This window comes from Dermacentor variabilis, chromosome 11, assembly GCF_050947875.1.
Source record: "Dermacentor variabilis isolate Ectoservices chromosome 11, ASM5094787v1, whole genome shotgun sequence".
NCBI lineage: Eukaryota > Metazoa > Arthropoda > Arachnida > Ixodida > Ixodidae > Dermacentor > Dermacentor variabilis.
In genome coordinates, this window is record NC_134578.1 from 39,611,416 (window position 1) to 39,631,355 (window position 19,940).

Consider the following 19,940-nt stretch of genomic DNA (forward strand, 5'->3'; position numbering starts at 1 on the left):
GCCGGCTCTGCGGAAAGAATAAAGGAAGCAAGAGGTGGTTGCAGCCAGCTTCGAATGAGCCCACTATCGAGCAGACTTTCGGACCACTTTTTTTTTCTCTTTCTGTCGTTCCGGACCCCCTCCAAGCAGCTCATCTCTGCGAACCGGCTGCCATGTTTCACCGCTTTCGCGCCATGCAGCGCGCGCGCTCGACGCCCATTGGCCGGCGGCGGGCGCCGCGCATGCGCCCAGCGCCACGGCGCGGGCGTTTTTCCTCGCCCCCAAAAAGCCGGCGCCCGCCGCCGTCTCGCGCTGCACCAAGCGCCCCGTTCCTGGGAGTCGGACTCTGCCGCAGAACGCCGCCGCGCCGCAGGGAAAGACGAGCCTTCTCCACTCTCCGGAGTTTGATCGAAGAGGGGCGAGTGAGGCAACAGCGCGCGCCGTCCCAGTCGGCACTTTCTCCGCGAAGGTCTCCTCCGCTCCAGCCGGTCGTCTCTCTTGGAAGCGTTTGCAAGCAGGCGTTACGACAACATCAGAGCAACAGACGCAAGCGACTGCAGAAGCGCAAGAAAATCGTGTTGTTGGGGGAGACCCGGTAGTAACGAACAATAAAAAGGGCCGTCGTATCACCTGTCCCTAGGCCATTCAGAAACAGAATATCCGCTACCAAACGTTGTCTCTGTGCGGTGTCGACCGGGGGACCAGACCTACCTCCATCTCCTGCGACCTGAAGTGACTCACTTCAGAGTTTCTGGCTTCACTTTTTGTCCTCGTCAAGTGCGGGCTAGTAGAGAGGAAAAAAAAGTTTTTGGGAGAGAAGGTCACCGACTGCTTGTCCGGTGTCGTCGGCGAAGTTATTGTATCGGTCGGGTATATTCGAGTGACGATGCTGATGAGGGCGACACAGCACTTCATCTTGTGGGGTGTGGTTCTCGTCGGACTGGCGCAGGGAGCCTACTTGATCAACTTTTCACACGTGCTCAACAGGAACCTGGGGAACGTTAAGCGAGAAGGTGAGTTTTCAAACCATACCAACGTAATCTACACGTGTTCTTTTTTTTTTCTCATATCTGTTGTATGCACACTTCGCGCTGGTGAAAACATTAGTGGAAAGCATCGTCATCGTCGATTTTTTTTTGCAGTTGACATACATTTACATCATTTCTGGAGACAGATTCGCGGAAGTTGAACCGTAGATCCTGACTTTTAATCTTGCTTGCCACAGCGAAAGCAGTTGTAGTCCGCAGGATGCCTGTGAATATGTAGACCTTGACTGCTGAACTAATCGGAACAATTTTCTGAGTACCTCTGTTCAGAGGCAAGAAAAATGACGTGGTTTATAGGTAATGCGCGCGTAAACACAGAGCTATTGATACCCTGCTCTATAATATTCTCATTCATTCCAATTGTAACTTATTGGAACAGTGTCTGGAATACCTTGATCGTGCCATGGCGTTCTTCGGAGAACACGTTGGTAGCTTTATTGTTGATTTGTCCTTTGCATCAATTATAATTTTTTTCGTGGCTGTACTCGCATGTCCGAAATATATGACGCAATTCCTCGTGAATATAGTGAGTACATTCACAACATTTGCAATGCTTCTAGCGTGCTTCCACAGCGTCAATGCTTCTATAGGTCATGACTGAAAGCCCAGCTACAGTCATTGCAAGCGTTATTCTGTGATATCTGGCAATTTATTGGCGACGACAATTCTGGCGTGTAAGCGATCTAAAGCTCAATCCAAATTGTTCCCAGAACACTTCGTGCAAAGACTTGGGGTTTTTCAAAATGACTGGATAGAAGAAAAACACATTCGATGCCACATTTAGTGCGCTTACCCTCTGTAAGCGCACTAAAAACCCACGAGACCATGTTGCCCAAGGCTTAGTATGGTCAAAGCTGACGTCAGTAATAGGATGCTTCGCTATTAGGAAACGAGGCGAGTGAGTAGGGGTATTAATAGCGGTACCGCAGCTTTCAACATTTTCTGAACAGGCGAAAAGCTTCGCGCTTTTACCATGACTGCTGAATGAACAATCCTCTGTGCCACGGCTAAGCCTAAGCCTATCAAATCGCGATTAGAAACTCCTAGGGGGATCCACGACATAAAAGGCGATGTTGTGTGCTCACCTATAGTGTTCAGGAGAAGGAATAAGCATAGGAGTTTGAAGATCACTGTTTATTACTACATTATTTGGCTGGATGAAATAGCAACGAAAATTGTGATGCAATGTACAAACGCTCCGAGCAGTCTGCACATGGCTGATTGCTGATGAGCTTGGAACAACTAAGTGCCTTGTCTCTCAAATAAAATTACGCGTGCTCTAACAGGCATAAAAGAACACCCGCATAAATGTTTAGAAATATGCAGAATGTTGCGCGTGGTGCAATATTTTATTCACACATATTTGTCGGAATATGATGGCGTCTCTAGCAATGGTGATTCATTAACTTGATAATTTCGTGACACACAACAGCTAAGACTAACTCTAGAAGATAGGTAGAGAGCCTAAAAGTGATCACCTGACCTTATTGCGATATAACTAATATAATTCTACTCTGATATATGTGACGTTAACAAGTTTCGGCGTAATTTTGTCTCAATTTTCATGCGTAGAGTGTTCTTTTTTTTCAAAGAAAATTCTATTCCGTCATGCCCGCAAAGGTATTTTGAAAACGTTATAAATCGAGCACGAATTTATATTGTAACCTATTTCATCAGGACCATTTTCTAGAAACTAGTGCAAGTCTTGTGAATTTCATTCATTGGAGGTGGCTTTGACTGCGACAGGTTTCTATTTCGGAATATCAACTTGTTCCTTGAAGTCACAGTTATACAGTAAGACGTTGTCACACGGCACACTTTTGATCGCGATCAAGCCCAATCCGGATCGAAGTTCTCTACTGTGATTGGCTCCCTTCCGCAGCTTGAGCAAAGGAGCCAATCACGACCGAGAAATTCGATTTGGATTGGGCTTGATCACGATCAGAAGTGCACTGTGTGACACCGGTATCACTCAGTGAACTTCGTTTACTAATTGCTCACTCGGACAAACAATGCAATAACGACGTCTTGATCAGGCAACCTATATTAGGGAGTAGAACTGGGGGTCGAACTCACGATGCTTTATATTCCGAAGTGCCCTTCCTGATTTGTCAGCCGCCTTTGTTAATGTCATGTCCAGCATCAGGATACGCTGGCATATGCTTTGATGAACAGTTCTATCCCTAACGAACAGTTCGAACAGTTTACCGAACAGTTCTGATGAACAGTTCGTAAAGACTATTTTATGAAAATGGGCCCTGGGCTCTATACTACGACCAAGTAAAAGAAAGATTAGTCGAAAACAGAAGTGACTGATATATTTCCTACGAACACCATTTCATTTTTACTACATATTTAGTTTATGTGAAAGAGAGCCATCACCGTGTAAATGGGCCTACTTATCTTAGATATCATGCATACGGAAATGTCACAGTCAGAGCCGTTGTTCGCAAAACTTCTGTACGGAAGAATGATTTCTCCGTTCCCTGTGCCCTAATCATGACGATAGCGATCGCGAGAATAACGAGATTACCTGAAGATAGCTTTTGTTATTCCAGGCCCTGAAACTAAATCGATAAACATGGTTGTGTGGCAGTCATCTCGATTTCTTAACTTGCACTATGGCAGTCGATGTAACTATTTTCGTTCGCGCATAGCATTGGCAGGAACTAACTGCCGCGTCCGTGCTGCAAGGATATCACGAAAAAAAAGTAAAAAAAAAACATAGTCACACACCGGTATACGGAGAAAACAAATCAATGCACCAAATTCGCTTTACGCTTAAAGCAAACCTGAACCAAATAAAAAAAATGAGTGGTGAAATTAAGCGCAGAACTAACATTGTCGGCGCCCGCATGAGGGTTCCTGGGATGTAGAAAGTTTAGCAGTTGAAGGCCATGCAAGTATAGCCTTAAACCACTCTTTAAGCAGAAGTTGCCAAACGTGGCAGCGAAGAACAACGTATGGAATGAAGACAAGAAAAAAAAAACTGCAGTAATGAAATTTATGAAAAGGTAAGTTTCAATCCGTGAGTCTAAATTTCACTAAACAATTCGACGGCGCTGGAAACCTCGACCAAGGAAAGGCGCGAACGACATCCTGGGACTGTGCAACTAACTAGACCAATCACCGCATTGATTCATGAAAGGAGCTAAACCGCGCTGAGCACAGATGTTCCGATGACAACTATTATTATTATTATTATTATTATTATTATTATTATTATTATTATTATTATTATTATTATTATTATTATTATTATTATTATTATTTGTTTTGATAAACATTTGACCGGGGTGGGAAACCCAGGAGCCCAAACAATCCGTTAGGCCAGAAAAGACCCCATGCAGACTCAATCCAGTCAAACAAACGTCATAAATTATATAACAGCAGAAGTGACGAACTTACATACGGCGCCGGGTAACCCACAAAGCACAAGCTTCGACACATCAGGGCAATCACAAGGGGCACAAACAAATGAATGCTTAATTTTTGATCGCACAGAATAAATGCTAGCCGGCAAGTGTGATGCACATCTTCAGTTGATTACTTGTCGACCACAATATATTCTGCGCGATCAAAAACTAAATTTTGAGAAAAAGATATTGAAAGTCGGAGTGGTAGTTCTTGATTCATCTTCGAAGACATTTTACAGCGCACGAAACGAGACGGATGGCTAAAAAACTCACACGGAGAACACTGACTTTCGACGGTATTTGCGCTAGAAAATCTTCTTGCAGTGGAAAAGATATTTGAATATGATTAAACTTTGATTTAATAATGTGCCTGGTCATCACGCCTTTCATATTCACAGGCGCCTGTTGCCAAATCATGTCAAAAAATAAATTTTAAGGTATTGCGTGCCAATTCTAGCATATTATATTGGCGCATGCTGGAGTTGGGGGACTCCGGATTAATTTTAATCACCTGGTGTTCTTTAGCGTGCACAAATTGCACGGTACACGAGCGAGATTTCTTGCGCTCCGGCCCCATCGAAATGCGGCCGCCGAGACCAGATTCGAACCTGCGACCTCATGCTCGGAAGCCCGACGCCACTGCCGCGGAGTTAGCGCGGTGGCGTTACAATAACAATAGTATAATAACGTTACAATAACGATAGTTTAGACCACAGAAGCACCCAATATTGACACAGTCCGAGAAATGTCGTTGGTAGACACCACGCAAGGCAAACCAGCGCAAATATAACACTAGTCACACCGAAACCAGATGCTGAAGCAGTGCTCTTTTCTAGCTAATCGTTGTTTGAATCACGCGCACATACAGTCATCCTGAAATGATTACGGGCCACGGGAGCTGTGAAGAGTTGACCGTTTCCGCAACCTGTGGACGTAACGCGGCATTTTATTATCCACACCTTATATACTAATGCACACACACACACACACACACAAAACACAGTTTTGTGCGGCTTCCCCGGCTAGAGGTTAACATGCTGGTTGGATACCATACCATGCTGGTGATAAACTTGCCGTTTATCACCTCCGTTAGCACTGATTTACTGATCGCATAAACACAAATCACACAGAGTAACATCTGCAGGACGATTGCGCTTATACTGTCTATGTTTCCTTGAATGGTTTGCATTCGCTCAGTGATTCATGCCAACACAGAAGTGCACTAACTAGCCCATAAGGTGTCCTATGGAATATGTTTCTCCGGTATTTGGTCCATAAATCTTTGACGTCGACTGTACATGCATACGTCGATGAGTGAAAAGATATACAAACAATCAAGCAAGGGAAAATAAATGAAGATGTGCAGCTGAAGGTATAGGAGAAAAAATGCACTAATTCCTTTTGATTTTGTTTCTTTGCGAGGTCATTGCTTTTACCTTTGCATCTCTTCAAAGTGTTGTTGGTAAAACGTGCTTTAAAGTTTGAATAACAGCGCAAGGACCGCAGAGAAATCTGTTCTCTCTTCTGTCTTCAAGGTAAATATCTTTGCGCGATTCAAATAATAAATATAGGTGGACAGCATTGTGACTGTGTTTCTTTTCGCTATCGCTAGTGTCATTCTTTGCACTGGTGGCCTCGCATTGATTCAGTATTCTAAATGAACCATTAAATATTGTTAGCTGCGTGCAGCTTTGGTAGTTTTGAATCTTAATATCTGAAAGCACAGAAGGCTGTCAGTAATCAAACCAAGGTGGCTACCGTCACTGATAAGATCAAGTGCGTGCTAAATTCTTTTGTACGCGCGAAGAGTCTGCTCTCAAATATGTGCCCAAAGAAGAACGTTCCTAATGTCCAGCTAACAAGCAATATTTACGGTTGTAAATATTGCTGTAAATGTGCCCTAGCGCGTACATTAAACAGATTACGACGCTCTAGGTTACCATCTAGAGATCCCAATGCGTCTGGAGTAGTGGGGATGGTTAATATACATATACATTTTGACCATTAACGCCTTTGGCCACGACTGAGATAACTAGAGGATAGTAGAAAACACTCAACTTAATTTTTTTAAAGACACGGGCATAGTAAACGCACTTTGCGTAAGTGCGACCCGGTTGCACTATCCCTATTTTCGTCTGCTTGTTTATTATGCATGTCATATTCATCTTCATGCGTCTCGTGTGGTGGAGCTAACTTTAGGCTGTTGTGTATGTGTGCGTGTACTAAGTCATGCGCGTATTTTCATCACCTGTGCGCCTCTTCAACTCGCATCCCATTCCGGCCTGCATACCTATTCCGGGCTCAGTGTACGCGTACAAGTAGGGACTCATTACAGTGCCTTGTGTAATTTGTCCACAGATTTTATAGCGTAAGTTGTTACGGGCCCCATTCCACTAGCCGTTTCGGTTGGCGATGGTGTCCACCACCGCCACCACCACCGCCGCCGTCAGGTGTGCGTAGGAGCTATCGCTGGAAATGAGAGAAAAAAAAAACCCTGTTCCCGACGCAATCGAGTCCATGGAGGCATGCCTTGTAGGAGTCAACTTCTCCGTCACTGAGCTCCGTCAGCGCTTGCTAGAATGTAGCGTAAAAATGCCCCATAAAATCGTCCTAGCATGCGAAGAGACACGACGATGATGATTTAATGGCATCCCCCTTGACATGGGGAGGTGACAAACAGTCACCTAGCCTGCTTGAAAGAGTCACCTAGACACTTAGCCTGCATGTAACACGCGATGTGTCATGCGCGCGGCGTAACGTCGATACGTGCATATTTTGCATTGCAGTTGCGTATGTTTATAGTAGATTGAACGTCATGTAGCAGTTGCACAGGTAGCGGTGCAAGGCAGGTAAAGATGGCTGGGGGAAGAAAAAGAAGCTTACGGAGATGTACACAAGAATACTAGAAAAAATATATTGTTTACCTGATTAAATCGAACTTGCTAGGCGACTAGTTCGCCGCCGCGTTTCAAAGGTGATGCGAATAAATCATCATCATCACCATTCGCATCGTATGTGAGGAGCACGCCACGTACCTTTTATAGATGTGCCATTTGCATTGCAGGCGCATAATATAAGGTGCATACCAGGTGGAACGCCATGTAGGAGTTGCATACGTGGAGGTAGAAGGTAGACAAGTCTCGAGGAAGAAAAAGAAAATTATGTAGATGTTTAAATATTGATATAATGAAAAACGTGTATGGCACACTTGAATTCAAGCAGGCTAAGTTAATGTTTGCCACGGTCTCATTTCAATGGGAATAAAAATAAATTATCGCCATCATCATTAGCATAGCATCGTATCATGCCATAGGACACGCGATGTGACATGGGCGTCGCACAGCGTCGATACGTCCGAAGTTTGCATTGCATTTCCGTTGTATTCCACGAGGTGTCCCGACATGTAGCCGTTGAAGTTAGCAGTCGCATGCTGCATGGAGCTGGACGTGGTTACCTCAAGCAGGCTAGGGGACCATTTGTCGCCACCCTGTTTCGAAGGGGATGCCAATAAACCAGCATTATCTTCATCGTCATCATCATCATTATCATCACCACCATCATCAAAAGCAACGTACCATGCTGCGGGTCAAGGTATGTGACATGTGCTCCACGTAGTCTGGATACCTGTGTTTACTCTTCGGTACACGTTACGACACCTCTTCGCAAGGTACGAACCGCTGCTGAGGAAGCGAATCGTAGAGTTACGTGCGCGGCTGCAACCAGGCAACATCGAGCTCAGCAGACCGCTCTGCAGAGAGCAGGACAAGCCGCAGCTCACCGTCGTCGCCGGGCGGACAGTTCAGATCGTTCTCGTGAAAATGACGCAAACAGAGTTGGCCGCAAGACCCTGTAGTGCGTGCTGCCGAAAATAAAGCTTCCATGGAGAGAGTGACAGAAGAAAGGGGAAAGGCCGGGAGGTTAACCAGCTAAGAAGGTCCGGTTCGCTACCCTACGCTGGGGACAGAGGGGAGGTGGTCCTCTAGCTTACGCTGTGACTGTGCTGCTTGTGCCACACAGACCTGCGACTTTTTATTTCTGTATGTTCCGGCGTGTATAGGGCTATATGCGGGCCTAGTTTTCATTCTTCAGCTATCTCCCAACCGGGGGCGCCCTTCTTATCTTACAATATTCCTTTAGTATTGCTATTACGTTGAAAAGAGTAGCCGTGTCAATTAAAGGGTCACTGATTCTGTTTCCTTTGCGTTCATTTCAGAAAAAAGGAGTAAAGCTTCAAAATGACCTGTAGCCTTTACTTTGTAGGCGGCTTGCAATTATGACTATACGAAGGAATAGCCAACGAAGCCAGAAAAAGGGAAGGGGAAGGTAATTTTCACGCTTAATTGAAACTCAGACAAAATGAGCAAAATACAAAAGGAAGTCGACGAAAACTTAACTTGCTGCAGGTAGGATCGGAACCCACGTCGTCCATTTCACGCGTGCGGTCATTAGCCAACTTCAGTCACCGCAGCGCCATATTGTCATCCATTGTCGTGGTTACTTGTACGTATGCGCACAAGACCGGCCCTCAGTCTCCATTGTTCCTGTCGATCGTTGCAGTTATACGTTACAGTAAAAGCTGCCGTTGCACACGCGCGCTGGTAAACTGCTGTTCCAGAATTTCCGCAACAGGCAAGCGGCGATTCTCGCCCGCAGACAGAAAAACGGCAGCGCCGATGATTCCTCGCAATCTCTACTTGGGCCCGAACGACGCGGCAGTGCTAATGAAATCGCGAACAAAGACCGATCGCAGAGACGGAAAAGGGTTAGGTAGTCGGTAGAGAGAGAGAGAGAGAGAGGAGGGGGGGGGGCGTACTCACAGTCGTACCCAGCGGCGGCCGTCTCGCCGCGTTCGAGAAAACGAGGAAGCGTGCCTCTAGAATTACCTTTGCGTCCCGGCGGCGGGGGAATGGGGAAAAGTGCGTATAGCGCTCTGCACATGTCGCTACCGGCAATGGTCTCGCGGCTTCGCGCGAGATACGCGCGACAGGCGTAATTTGTAGGCCCTGCGAGCCCGTCGCGACCCTACGGCCGGCGGCGTTAGGCAAACAAGCGGACGGGTTAAGAGCGCCCGGAGTCTGTTGCCGTGGGTAGGGAAGGGAGGAGAAGGAGACGGGAGAGAGGGAGGCGCTTCGAGTCACCCAACGCGCTCCCTTCTCGGTCGTAAACGAGTCCCGCAGACAATGAAGATTAGTGAGCCAAGCGGTGCTCGCGAAAACGCGCTTAATAAGGGCGACCAGAGGCAGAAACATCGTAAAAGTGAGACTTTGTCACCCGTTGCTCGTCGTCGGAGGCGGGAGCTTCTTCAGCGCTAGGTTTCAAATGCGACCATGGTGAATGCCGCGAATGGAGCAGCTTTTTCTTCTTTAATTAGGCACGTTGGAGCACGGAGGCTCCTGGCGCCGTATGCAAAAGAAGCAGGCAAAGTAGCCGATGTTTCAGGCTTTATTCCCTGACTCTCTGAGTAGAGTACTGGTTTGGGGAAGTTGGTATCCGTAGTCCATGACGACGGGTTTGTGCGTGCAGAATAGGGGATGAAGGCACGGGAAGAGATTCGTGCAAACTTTCAACTGAATTTTATCGGCGGGCTTGCGGAAGTTTACATACAGATATGATATGACGTACGTCCGGTTAGGAAGCTTGGCGTACATCGGATTAGAAGTCCAGGTGCAAATTTACATTCATGGCTGTCTGGCGTGTTGACAAAACCTAGCGATTCTTTGTTTGTCTACTGATCAGTAGGGTTGCACATGGAACATTTGAGCAGGTGGCTAAATGTGTTTCTACACTGATAACAAATGTTTCGTAAAAGAAAAACTAAGCTTTACTTCGAGCATAAAAACAGACTCGAATGGCGATAATGAAGTGAGATTATCGCTATGTACCGCATTCTCCTCTTAATATGATTTCAAAGATGGCCTTTGCCACTTTCGTTACGATCTGAGAGCGTTCTGAAACGACCGCTCTAAGGCGCCATTGGTGAAGTGCATCTACGCTTGCGCGTAATATTTCATATGTCGTATGACGGTCATACAATCAAAAGTTTGCAGCATTAGTGATGCCGGACACGGCTTTCAAGCACGGATGCTGCCATTTCAGCAAAGCCTTATCGCGATGAATTCGCCAAAGCCATCCAATGGTGTTTCAATCCTGCTTTAGGGCTTCAGTCAAGAGGCGTTTCTGAGAGACCAATGACTTAGTTCACTTTTCAGTAAATAATCGATTCTTGATCCCCGGGGCTTTGACAAGCTCTCCGAGAAGTGGCTGTGGCAAAAATTTTGCGAAATGGCTTTTAAGGAAGGCATCCAAGTGGTTTCTCGCTGGTTCGTACGACGAGTTGAATGCTCTTTGATCGCATAGTGGTAAACTTCCAAAGGATGTCGACGTCGCTCCTCACATGTTGCGACATCTCGCATTTTTCCTACGCGGCCTGTGGCCTGCGCCCCAGTATTTGTGACTCTCGTGAAATTTATTCCATCCCATGAAAGTGCCGCGCCGGCATGTCGTAAAGCTGACGTTCCTGTTATTCGAGTTCGTCGCCTTTCGCTGAATGCTCTTGAAGATGCCATTCAGCGGACTATTGGCGTTCTCATAAAGACAAAATTGATGTTTGCTTTCTATTAAACAACAACAACAACAACAAGAAATTGGAGGTCTTTCTCGCCAAAACCACGATCTCATTCTGAAGCATGCCATAGCAGGGCACTTCGGACTAATTTCGACCCCCTGGGGTTCTTTACAGTGCATCTAAATCCACGCTTTCTACTGGCTCGTGAAGTGCTACTTGGCGAGTCCGTAAGGTTGACCTTTTCACCTGCCACGGTACCTTAGTGGCTGCGAAGCTGCGCCGCTGAGCTTGAGTGCTCGAGTTTAATCCGAGCTGCGGCAGCCGCATTTTGATGAGAACGAAATGCGCGAAAGAAAACGCTCGTATATAGAGACTTAGGTGCACGTTACACTCTCCTAAACGCCTCTCGCCGCCACACGGTCACGTGGGGACTCATGACTTGACGACCCTTCCCTCCATTCCGCCCTCCGCCCTCCCCCGCCCATCTCCACAGTCAATTTGTCCAAGAGCACGTGGCCTTTCAGTAGAAAATTTTCCTGGGCTTCCCTCCTTCAAGTGCCACCACAGTCGCACTACCGACCTACCACGAAAACAGTCGAAAGCGCTTTAGCTCGGACCCAACTCCGATGCCGGTTATGTGAAACGCAGAAATGAAATACATGTGAAACGCAGAATTTTTTTTCTGAGACAACCCATGGCCCAACTTTAATCAAATTTGTTGCAATTTAGAGAGAAAATTAGATTCTAGTTACATTTAAAAGCAAAAGGTTAATATAAATCTAATCTCTTATAAAGATTTTTAAAATATCTTATGTTTACAAAAATTGGATTTTCGAAGTTAATAAATTGGTCCCTTGCATGAAAAACAGATATAGCAGTTCTGCAAACTGCATCCATTAGAGCATATAAAGCGACAATATTTGGCATTAGATCTACACCTTGTGTGAATTTCTTATAATGTTTAATGTTATGAGTCATACTTATAAGTTGCAGAGCGCTGTACACTATAGCACTTTTGACCGCTTTAGAGGAGTTTTAAATCAAACAAAATTCCGATATCACATTTTGTTGCTGTGTTGCAGAGTTGTAAATTTGATGATGCTTCATTTGTGCGCTTCGTTTCCGGAAAAAAAAGCAATTTTTGACAATTTATAAAAACACCGACGGCCTACATCAATAATGCCTTCTAACAGTCTGTAGATTCTAACTTTTTTTTAGATACAAGAAGCCTCTCCAAATTAGGTGCAGCGCATGCCTACAAAAAACTATTTCTCCTTTCCCATGTATTTAGATAGGAGCACCCGAGCTAAAGCTTCCTCTTAAAAATTTCGAGGACGCTTAAGCTGCGCCTGCAAGAGTGGAACGCGATAGCATTCAAAGATCCCTAACTGCTTCTCACCCTTTCCGGCAACTGCAGCTTATGTAACCGTAATGTTTACCGGGAAACGCAGGCGGCGAACGCTATGCACGAAGGTGAGCTTTCTGGTAGAAACGCAGCCACTTGCGTGGGCCGCGATGGGCGGAGGCGAGTGCCATCTGGAGGCGTTGCATGAAACCGTGCGCGCCGTTGTATACGTAGTAGAAACACTGGAACAGGGGTTCGCGTTTGGGTTTCCGCGTAACAAAATTGTGTTTTCTCGCACATTCAAATTAACATCTGACGCTATCATTTCTGTAGGTTGCGTGTAAGTTGGCTATGTGTGGTTCCCAAAAATTTTTCGCGGAAGGACGGTGGACGACGGACGCGGGAGGCCGACGCCGGATTATCTGCGACACGGGGTTCCTAACGCTGTCGCGTTAACATTCACCCGACATCGTCAATGAACGCCAAAGCCTGAAAGCAGCTCCAGCTGGGTAGCACATTTACAGCACTGTCAAAAGAGACCATCTTAGTTTGAGAAAATTTCTTCACGTCTAGAATTCTCCTGCGCTTTTAAGTCGGATTATTTCACCCTAAAGATCAATGTCTGTGTCACTGTTCTTGGGGTGTAACCTCTGACGTCTTGGGAAGTTATGCGAGATATCATGACGTTAGTACAGAGAGCCGTAGGGAATATTCTAGCTAGAAAAAAACGAGCCGTTATTTTCCCATGAACCTAGCACGGATAACAGCAGAGCAACAGCACTTAAGCTACGAGCGGACTCAAGCTGGCGCGGCTCTCCTTCAAAGGAGAAGTGGAAGCAAGAACTGGGTTCCCTTCTCTCGGGCACTACATTTCGGAGAGCGTGGGTAGAGGCACTGCCCGGAGGGTAGGTGGGTATATGCACTGCACCTTTGCGGGTGGAGGTTGTACTCAGTTCCTATGTTGTCACCGAGTGTAGTTCTTGAAGCCCTTTTGTTGAATTCAAGTTGTACGCATGCAACCGTTATTTCTATGCTTGTGTGCCTGGTCTCGCATGCACGTGAACCTTAGAGCGTTGTTAGTGGGACAATAAGCGCTCGAAAACGTTGTATGCCTGTTTTCACTGTATGAGAAATACTGAATCATTCACGTATAGTTGACATTGTTCAAGAACTGTGCAAAATGCTACGGCCTACATGTAAATTGCAAAGCCCTTGTTTGCGGCCTGTTTAGGGACGTAATATGAAACCCACAAAAAGCTTTCCCGTGATTGTGTTATAAACAAACACTGCGTCGCTTTCACATTTAGAGGACATCGGGGACGTTCAGTCTGTGAGTTGCGCCGAAATATTGAAGTTTGTTTGAAATAATTGCTGAATACTCGTTTGCTCAAAATTTTCTTGCGTCATATATAAGGCATGTAGATGGTCTTCACGGTCTTCACGGTAAACTATGTATGTAGTTTATATTTCGTAAACGTAGGAAGCATGTGGGCGATTTACAATATGTTTATAGGTGTAGGCTAATTAGTTCTTGGTGAAAAATTACTTATTAAACTGTTCCAGAGTGTCATATCCATTACCCGCAATGTGTTGCAGTGTTGTAAAAGAACTGTACATGACACCAGGTTGAAGTTCAGTGAAATTAGGCAGTAGATTTGTAGATTGCTTCCTCGGTGAACTAAACTAGGCACCGTGTCTATACTGCATGAAAACACGGGCTCACAATTAGGACTTATTGGACCGCTCATGAAGAACGGGTGGCAAGTAGAAATAGTGCCCCCCAAAATCAGCTACGCTTCGCATTAGGAACTACAGCTTATTACGTGTGCTCTATTTTCCATAGTGTAATGAACAGGTGGTGTTGCAACTGAGGCTCAGTAGCTGAGTAACTGAAGCAGCTGTGGCGCATGCGTTTTATCTAAACAAAAGTAATTCGTCCAAAACGATAAGAATACTCACGAATACACTCAACTGTTACAAGTAGTAGGCTTGCTAGAATCTTTTAGGTCACGTGCACGCCTTTCAAATCAACTGGGCTTCCATTCTGTCATGGGCGTCCCTAATTATCGAACCAAGTCGTCAAGCCTGCTTAGTTAGGCCCCACCAATCCGATCCGAGAGGCAAGATAATGTAATCGCGTCTAATTCTTCTAAGAATATATTCAGTAACTAACTCGCATAGCTTGCTGTGGTAATTCAATCTAATCGTGCCTGATAACGGAGGCCGACGCTAAAACGCCAAGTCAAGGCATTATCATAGTTTCTCTGCGCCAGAGGCGATTAGCGTGCTCACGGCATTTCACGCATGACCGGTGACGCGTAGGCATTATGATAAGCCAATAATCGATCAATTCGATCGATCAACGGGGACAGACTGCTCGCCCCTTGGTCCCTAACCACGTTACGAATGTGACGCCTCCGAGCCTGCCAAGTTTCAGGATAGGCACGCAGTCGCTGCTGTCGGACGACCCGGAGGCATCTACATCGGAGCTGCTGTTTACCCGACTCATCTAACGCCGGCTTTATGAAAGAGCGCAGCCTCAAGTTCGGCGTAGAGGCTAACGCAAAGGTAGAGGAAAGGCGTGGAAAGTGAATGCATCGCGTGTGCTCTCTGACGACTGTGTGACGCAATGTACAATGACCTCGGCTCCCGCGGGACAATTAGATTAGGGGGAAACAAAGAATGATTAGAGAAAGGTTGTCATCCGCTTAAACACGTGAATTCGGCATCAGAGACGCGCTTGCGCTAGCTGATGAAGCGAGCACACAAGTCCCTTCGGCGTATCTCTGCAGATATGGCCTGAGGCAATCTGGTAATGTCATGCGGACAGACAGAGAAAGCCGGGGTTGTATTCAAGGGTGGGTATGAAAGCGCTGATTTCAGCAATACTGCCGGGGCTTGAGAATGGAGTCAACGCAACAAAGCGAAATCTAATTTTCTCACAGCTTCCCTAAAAAGATTAACTAATCATACTCTGGCTGGCCAATGCGCAGAACCCTCTTAGAATGTCGCGAGGTAGAGTTAAGTTATGGACCAATGGGAAGAGCAAACACGTCCAAAGTCTCAGAGCTGTGGGTTACATCTGTCTTTTTCGTTTTTCGCTCATTCGCAACTTATCTTCTAGTCAGGACAACTAATGCCGCTTGCCTTACCATTTCACATTCACCCTTCTGTCATGATTATGCTGTCCTGAACTGCAAGGTTCCTTTACGCTTTGCGAAATCCAGCCTGCTTTTTTGAACATATTTGCGCAGCTCTGTACACTCTTTCTTCACGGTGCTCTGAAGTAGTCGACACTGTAGAGGCAATTGCATTGATCAAGACGTGCCTACCACGTATATGGAATAGAAAAAAGCTCAAGAGTGGTAGGATGGGAGAAAGCGCTCTGAAGAGGACGGTACTGTTCTCCCGCAAAAGATGGAAGAAGAAAAGACACACGAGACAATAAAAACGAAGAGCATTAGGAACTTGTCCACAGCTTACCATCAGAGCAAAATTGAGAAAACAAAAATAAAAACCCATTTCTCAGGCAGAAGCTTTTCGGTTGAAGTCTCAACCAATGTATACCGTCGGTGCTCAGCTGGAACTTGAAATTTTAAGGCATTTCGGAGGCAAAAGCGGAAACGACTGTCGGAACGGCCAAAATATAGAAGAGTAAAATACTGCGCTGACAGATTTTCGCTGTTCTTCACTGGCGATATCCAACGCGCCTTTACCTTCTTACATTATTCCCGCAGCCTATTCCTTCGTTCGTGTCACAACATGTTCCTCCATCACTACCCCACAGACACGTCGTACGGAAGCGGAGGGGGATACATATTTTTTTTTCTCTTACTCTCACATAGCTTGCTCGGGACCACGTGCCTCAGTTTCCATCGTGGGGAAAGCCATCTTGCGAAATGGTTTTGTAAAGGAGGAGACTGCACAATACGGCTGGGAATCAGCGTCCGGCGCGATTCTCTCAATCTTTGCATAGCCTCTGAGATACAGCGGCGTGTGCCACGAGATCTTGGAAGTCATGCTTTTGTGCTCTGCTGCGATGCGGACCGTATCGGGCACATTGTTTGGCAACGATTAACGCCGCGTTATAGCCTTACGCAAAGAGCTACTCCTCAGGAAGCTAAGCGTCGGATGATGCCCCGGAATAGTTGCTTAAGACTGTAGCCGTGTTTTGTTGGCAGGCGCGAATCTTTGATATTCAGGGGTCAGTGGGAAAGCGCGACAGCAGGGGGAGGGTGGTATTCTGTAAGTGTCCACGTAGTGAACATGTACATTTCGTTTGCTGTTGAATTCCTGGTTGGCTGGGCTGGTGTGCGCGTCAGAAGGAGACAGGCGCCCATAGCTAATCAGCTCTTCAGCAGCAGATGAAGTGGACATGCCCACTAGGTGGACACTTACAGAATACCACCCTGATCTAGGCAGCTGCGGGAGGCTCAAGTGTGAGTAGTGACATAGTTCTGATTCAATGGCGAGACATATTAAAGGGACACATAGAGATAAATAGGTTTAGTCTTAGTACTAAATTATGCTTCAGCAATACTAATAACAAAAGGCAAGAAAAGCGCTCTTACCAAAGAAGGAGGCTTGGCAACCAAGAAAATACAAAAACAAAAACAAAAGACGAGGGCCGTTACCTCACAAATTTGAACACGTGACGTCATCAATTTTGAGGACGTTGATCGGTATTGATGGGCGACATTGTATTCTTAGAGCGACACACTGAACTTTGCAAGTTTAGGCAACATTCACTGTGCCACAACGGGCAAAATACTAGAAAGTACTTTGCAATCTGTGACGTCACGCTTCGGTATCGGCGCGTTACTCTCGGCGGAAAGCCACGCAAAAAAGAAAAACAGCCGAACTTCTCACTTGGACTTTTCTCTTCTAGCAGTCAGCCCATTACCCCCAAATTAACCAAAATAGAGTTTTAAGGAAACCTGCAAAACAATTCAGATTGATTTGGTGTTTCCATTTACCGCTCCTCTGATGATGTCTGAGCGGTGGTTAGGACTCTTAGCAGCACTTTCGAAAGAAGACAAATGGCCTAGTCCGAATGGAACCCCTTACAACCCGCGACGACGTCACGGGCTGGATGCTCAGTCACAGCAACCACGCTTCGAGAGGACTTGAACGCAATTGATTGCGTGTACTAATGCACGTCTGAATCTAAGTACACGAGCTTACTTTTTAATTTAATTTAGCCCCGAGGAAAATTCGGCTGCCATGAATGGGACCGAACCTGCAACCTTGAGCTCAGCAGCGCAATTAGCGACCGTGGGGGATTACGTGGCTCCAGCCGCGGAGCCCATCGTGGTACAACCACTGATAAACGTCGCATTTATCGCACCGACTCACCGCATATCAGAGACCCGAATTATACATAGACATTATAATGACATATAAATAGACAGAGACTAAGCTTTCAAGTCACTTTTTAAGCAAACGGTATACCTTTTTCACAAAATATACCTTTTCGACAAACAAACGCAAACGCCATACCGTCTTTCCTGACAGCGGCATTGAAAGGCGAAGGATCGAATTACGTGCGTTTCAATCTGCGACCGAGCTGTTTCCGTTGCCCCACGGCAACAAGGCCGCTGTGGTAACGCCATAGACACAAACGCTGCTTTTCCCGCCAGTTAATATTTCACATTCGCCTTGCCGATGTAATGGAAGCCGCAGTGGTAACTTGTTCGGACCTGCGATTGTGGATGCATTGTGAGTAAAAGAAAAAAAATTATTTTTCCACATTGCTTTTCAAGAGAGCACGCTATGTGACGTCTACAATAATTTCTTGTACTTGTATGCAAGAACATGCGCAAAAACGCTCAATAGTAACGCGTGACCGTCACCGATATGGCCTCAAAGCTAACGCATACTCCGCATGTTCATATTTTATGCCCCGGCAAACGGGCGTGTTGTTCCACGCGAGAGACCGGGCGTGCCACGCTTTCTTTTTTTTTTTGCTATTTCTAGACGCAGCCTATAAACGCGAGTTTCGATTAGTTGACGTCAGTCGTCTATTTCTATTTTAGCGAACGCAGGAAGGTATTGCTTCGTCATAGAGAGCTTTATCCTGTTCGTACACGTATAGAAATGTTACGGTACACATCGGTGGCGTAGGAGGTAGCAACGGTGCTGGTGGTGACACCGCGTTGCTATTTGTTCTATCACAAAGACGTCTGAAACGATTTTGCCTTTCCTGCTGCATTAGTGGAAAGAAAAGAGCCACGTCAACACATCCATGACTACATTGTTTTTTCGCCTACAGCTAAGTCACACGTAGAATGTCGTCGCATTAACGGTCATCTTTTGAGTTCTATGCTTCAGCTAAAAGTCACAAGATGGTGCCACCAGCGCTGATGCTTACATCTACGTCATATAGCCTCAAACCCGTAATTGCTTTGCACAGTGTGTAGTTTGCGATGGCCTGCACAGTGATGGACTAAATTACAAGGGGTGCATGCTGAGACAGGAGAAATCGACACTTTTCGTCGTACATGTAAACTGCTGACGCCTAGTGTACGGTCAAGTCCGTTGATTATATCGTGTGGCCCTGCTGAGAGAACACTTCCTTCATTTCCTCGGGAGATCAAGGGGAAAAAAATTGAGGAAGTAAACAACTTCCCTAGAATATAAATATTATAGATTGAAAACACTGCGACACGCACATGAAGCAAGCTTTCGATCATGAATAAACAATGTTGCGGTTACTGATTTTAGGAAAGCATGCGAGAGAAAAAAAAGCATTCTGAGTGATCACTCGGTGTTGGTGCTTCTGTTGTTGTTCACTGGAACCTACTGAGAGCTTTTCGGAGAGAAAAAAGATGGGGCTTGAGTGGTCGACTCTACCAAGACGAAGTCAAGGCGCTTGGCAAGAAAAAGAAAAGAAAATCCAAAACCGGCCGACAGATGCGAACACAAATTTGGAGGGGGCGCAGCGGCAGGTGCGCGTGGAAAGCCACACCATTGAGAAAATCGACCGGCACCCGCATTGAGCGATGAGCGCTTTGTTATTGCAGTGTTGTTCTTCTCCAGGCAAACTTTCGGGTCATGGCGAAATCTCTCACAGATGGCGTGTCGGCACGCTATACATTTTGCTTCTAAAAGCTGCTCAAGTACAGGCCTTGTCCTGACGCAAAATGAAAAAAAGAAAAAGAAAGCGTGATGATATCGCGTTTTAAGATGGGAAAAAAGTGCTGCGGCCTGACGTGTGGCGCTCGGTTGAGCAACCAGTAACACAACTGCTGGTAAGGCAAGTGATAACACAACTGTTGAGTATGTGATAGCGTGCGTGTCTTCGTAAGTGCCTGCGTTAATTTTGAGTTTTACCAGAGCTAAAGAAGAAAGAAAAATCAATTTCTCGAGTACTGGAGTCTTGCATGCCGAAGCGACATTGTGAGAGCTGGCGAAGCGGTAGGATGTGGGAGCGGTCTCCACTACACTTTATTGGTGTAGTCAATATAGGCGTGGGTCGTTAGATCACGAATCGCACAAGCTTCCGGGCCAGCGCACGCACTTTAGAAGATAGGCTCTTTCAAAACAGACACACTCCCTGCTTACGAAAGGTAGTTGCTTGCGTAACCTAT

At 46.1% G+C, this 19,940-nt stretch overlaps 1 protein-coding gene across 1 annotated transcript in view; it reads left to right on the forward strand.

Moving 5' to 3' along the window:
- Window positions 1-283: 283 nt before the first annotated feature.
- The window catches only part of LOC142564304 (IDLSRF-like peptide), a 149,024-nt gene continuing 129,367 nt past the window's right edge, over window positions 284-19,940 (forward strand). Inside the window, exon 1 of the mRNA XM_075675255.1 lies at window positions 284-992. Within this exon, the coding sequence (XP_075531370.1) occupies window positions 866-992 (127 nt within the window). The 5' untranslated portion in view covers window positions 284-865. The remainder of the gene's footprint in view (window positions 993-19,940) is intronic.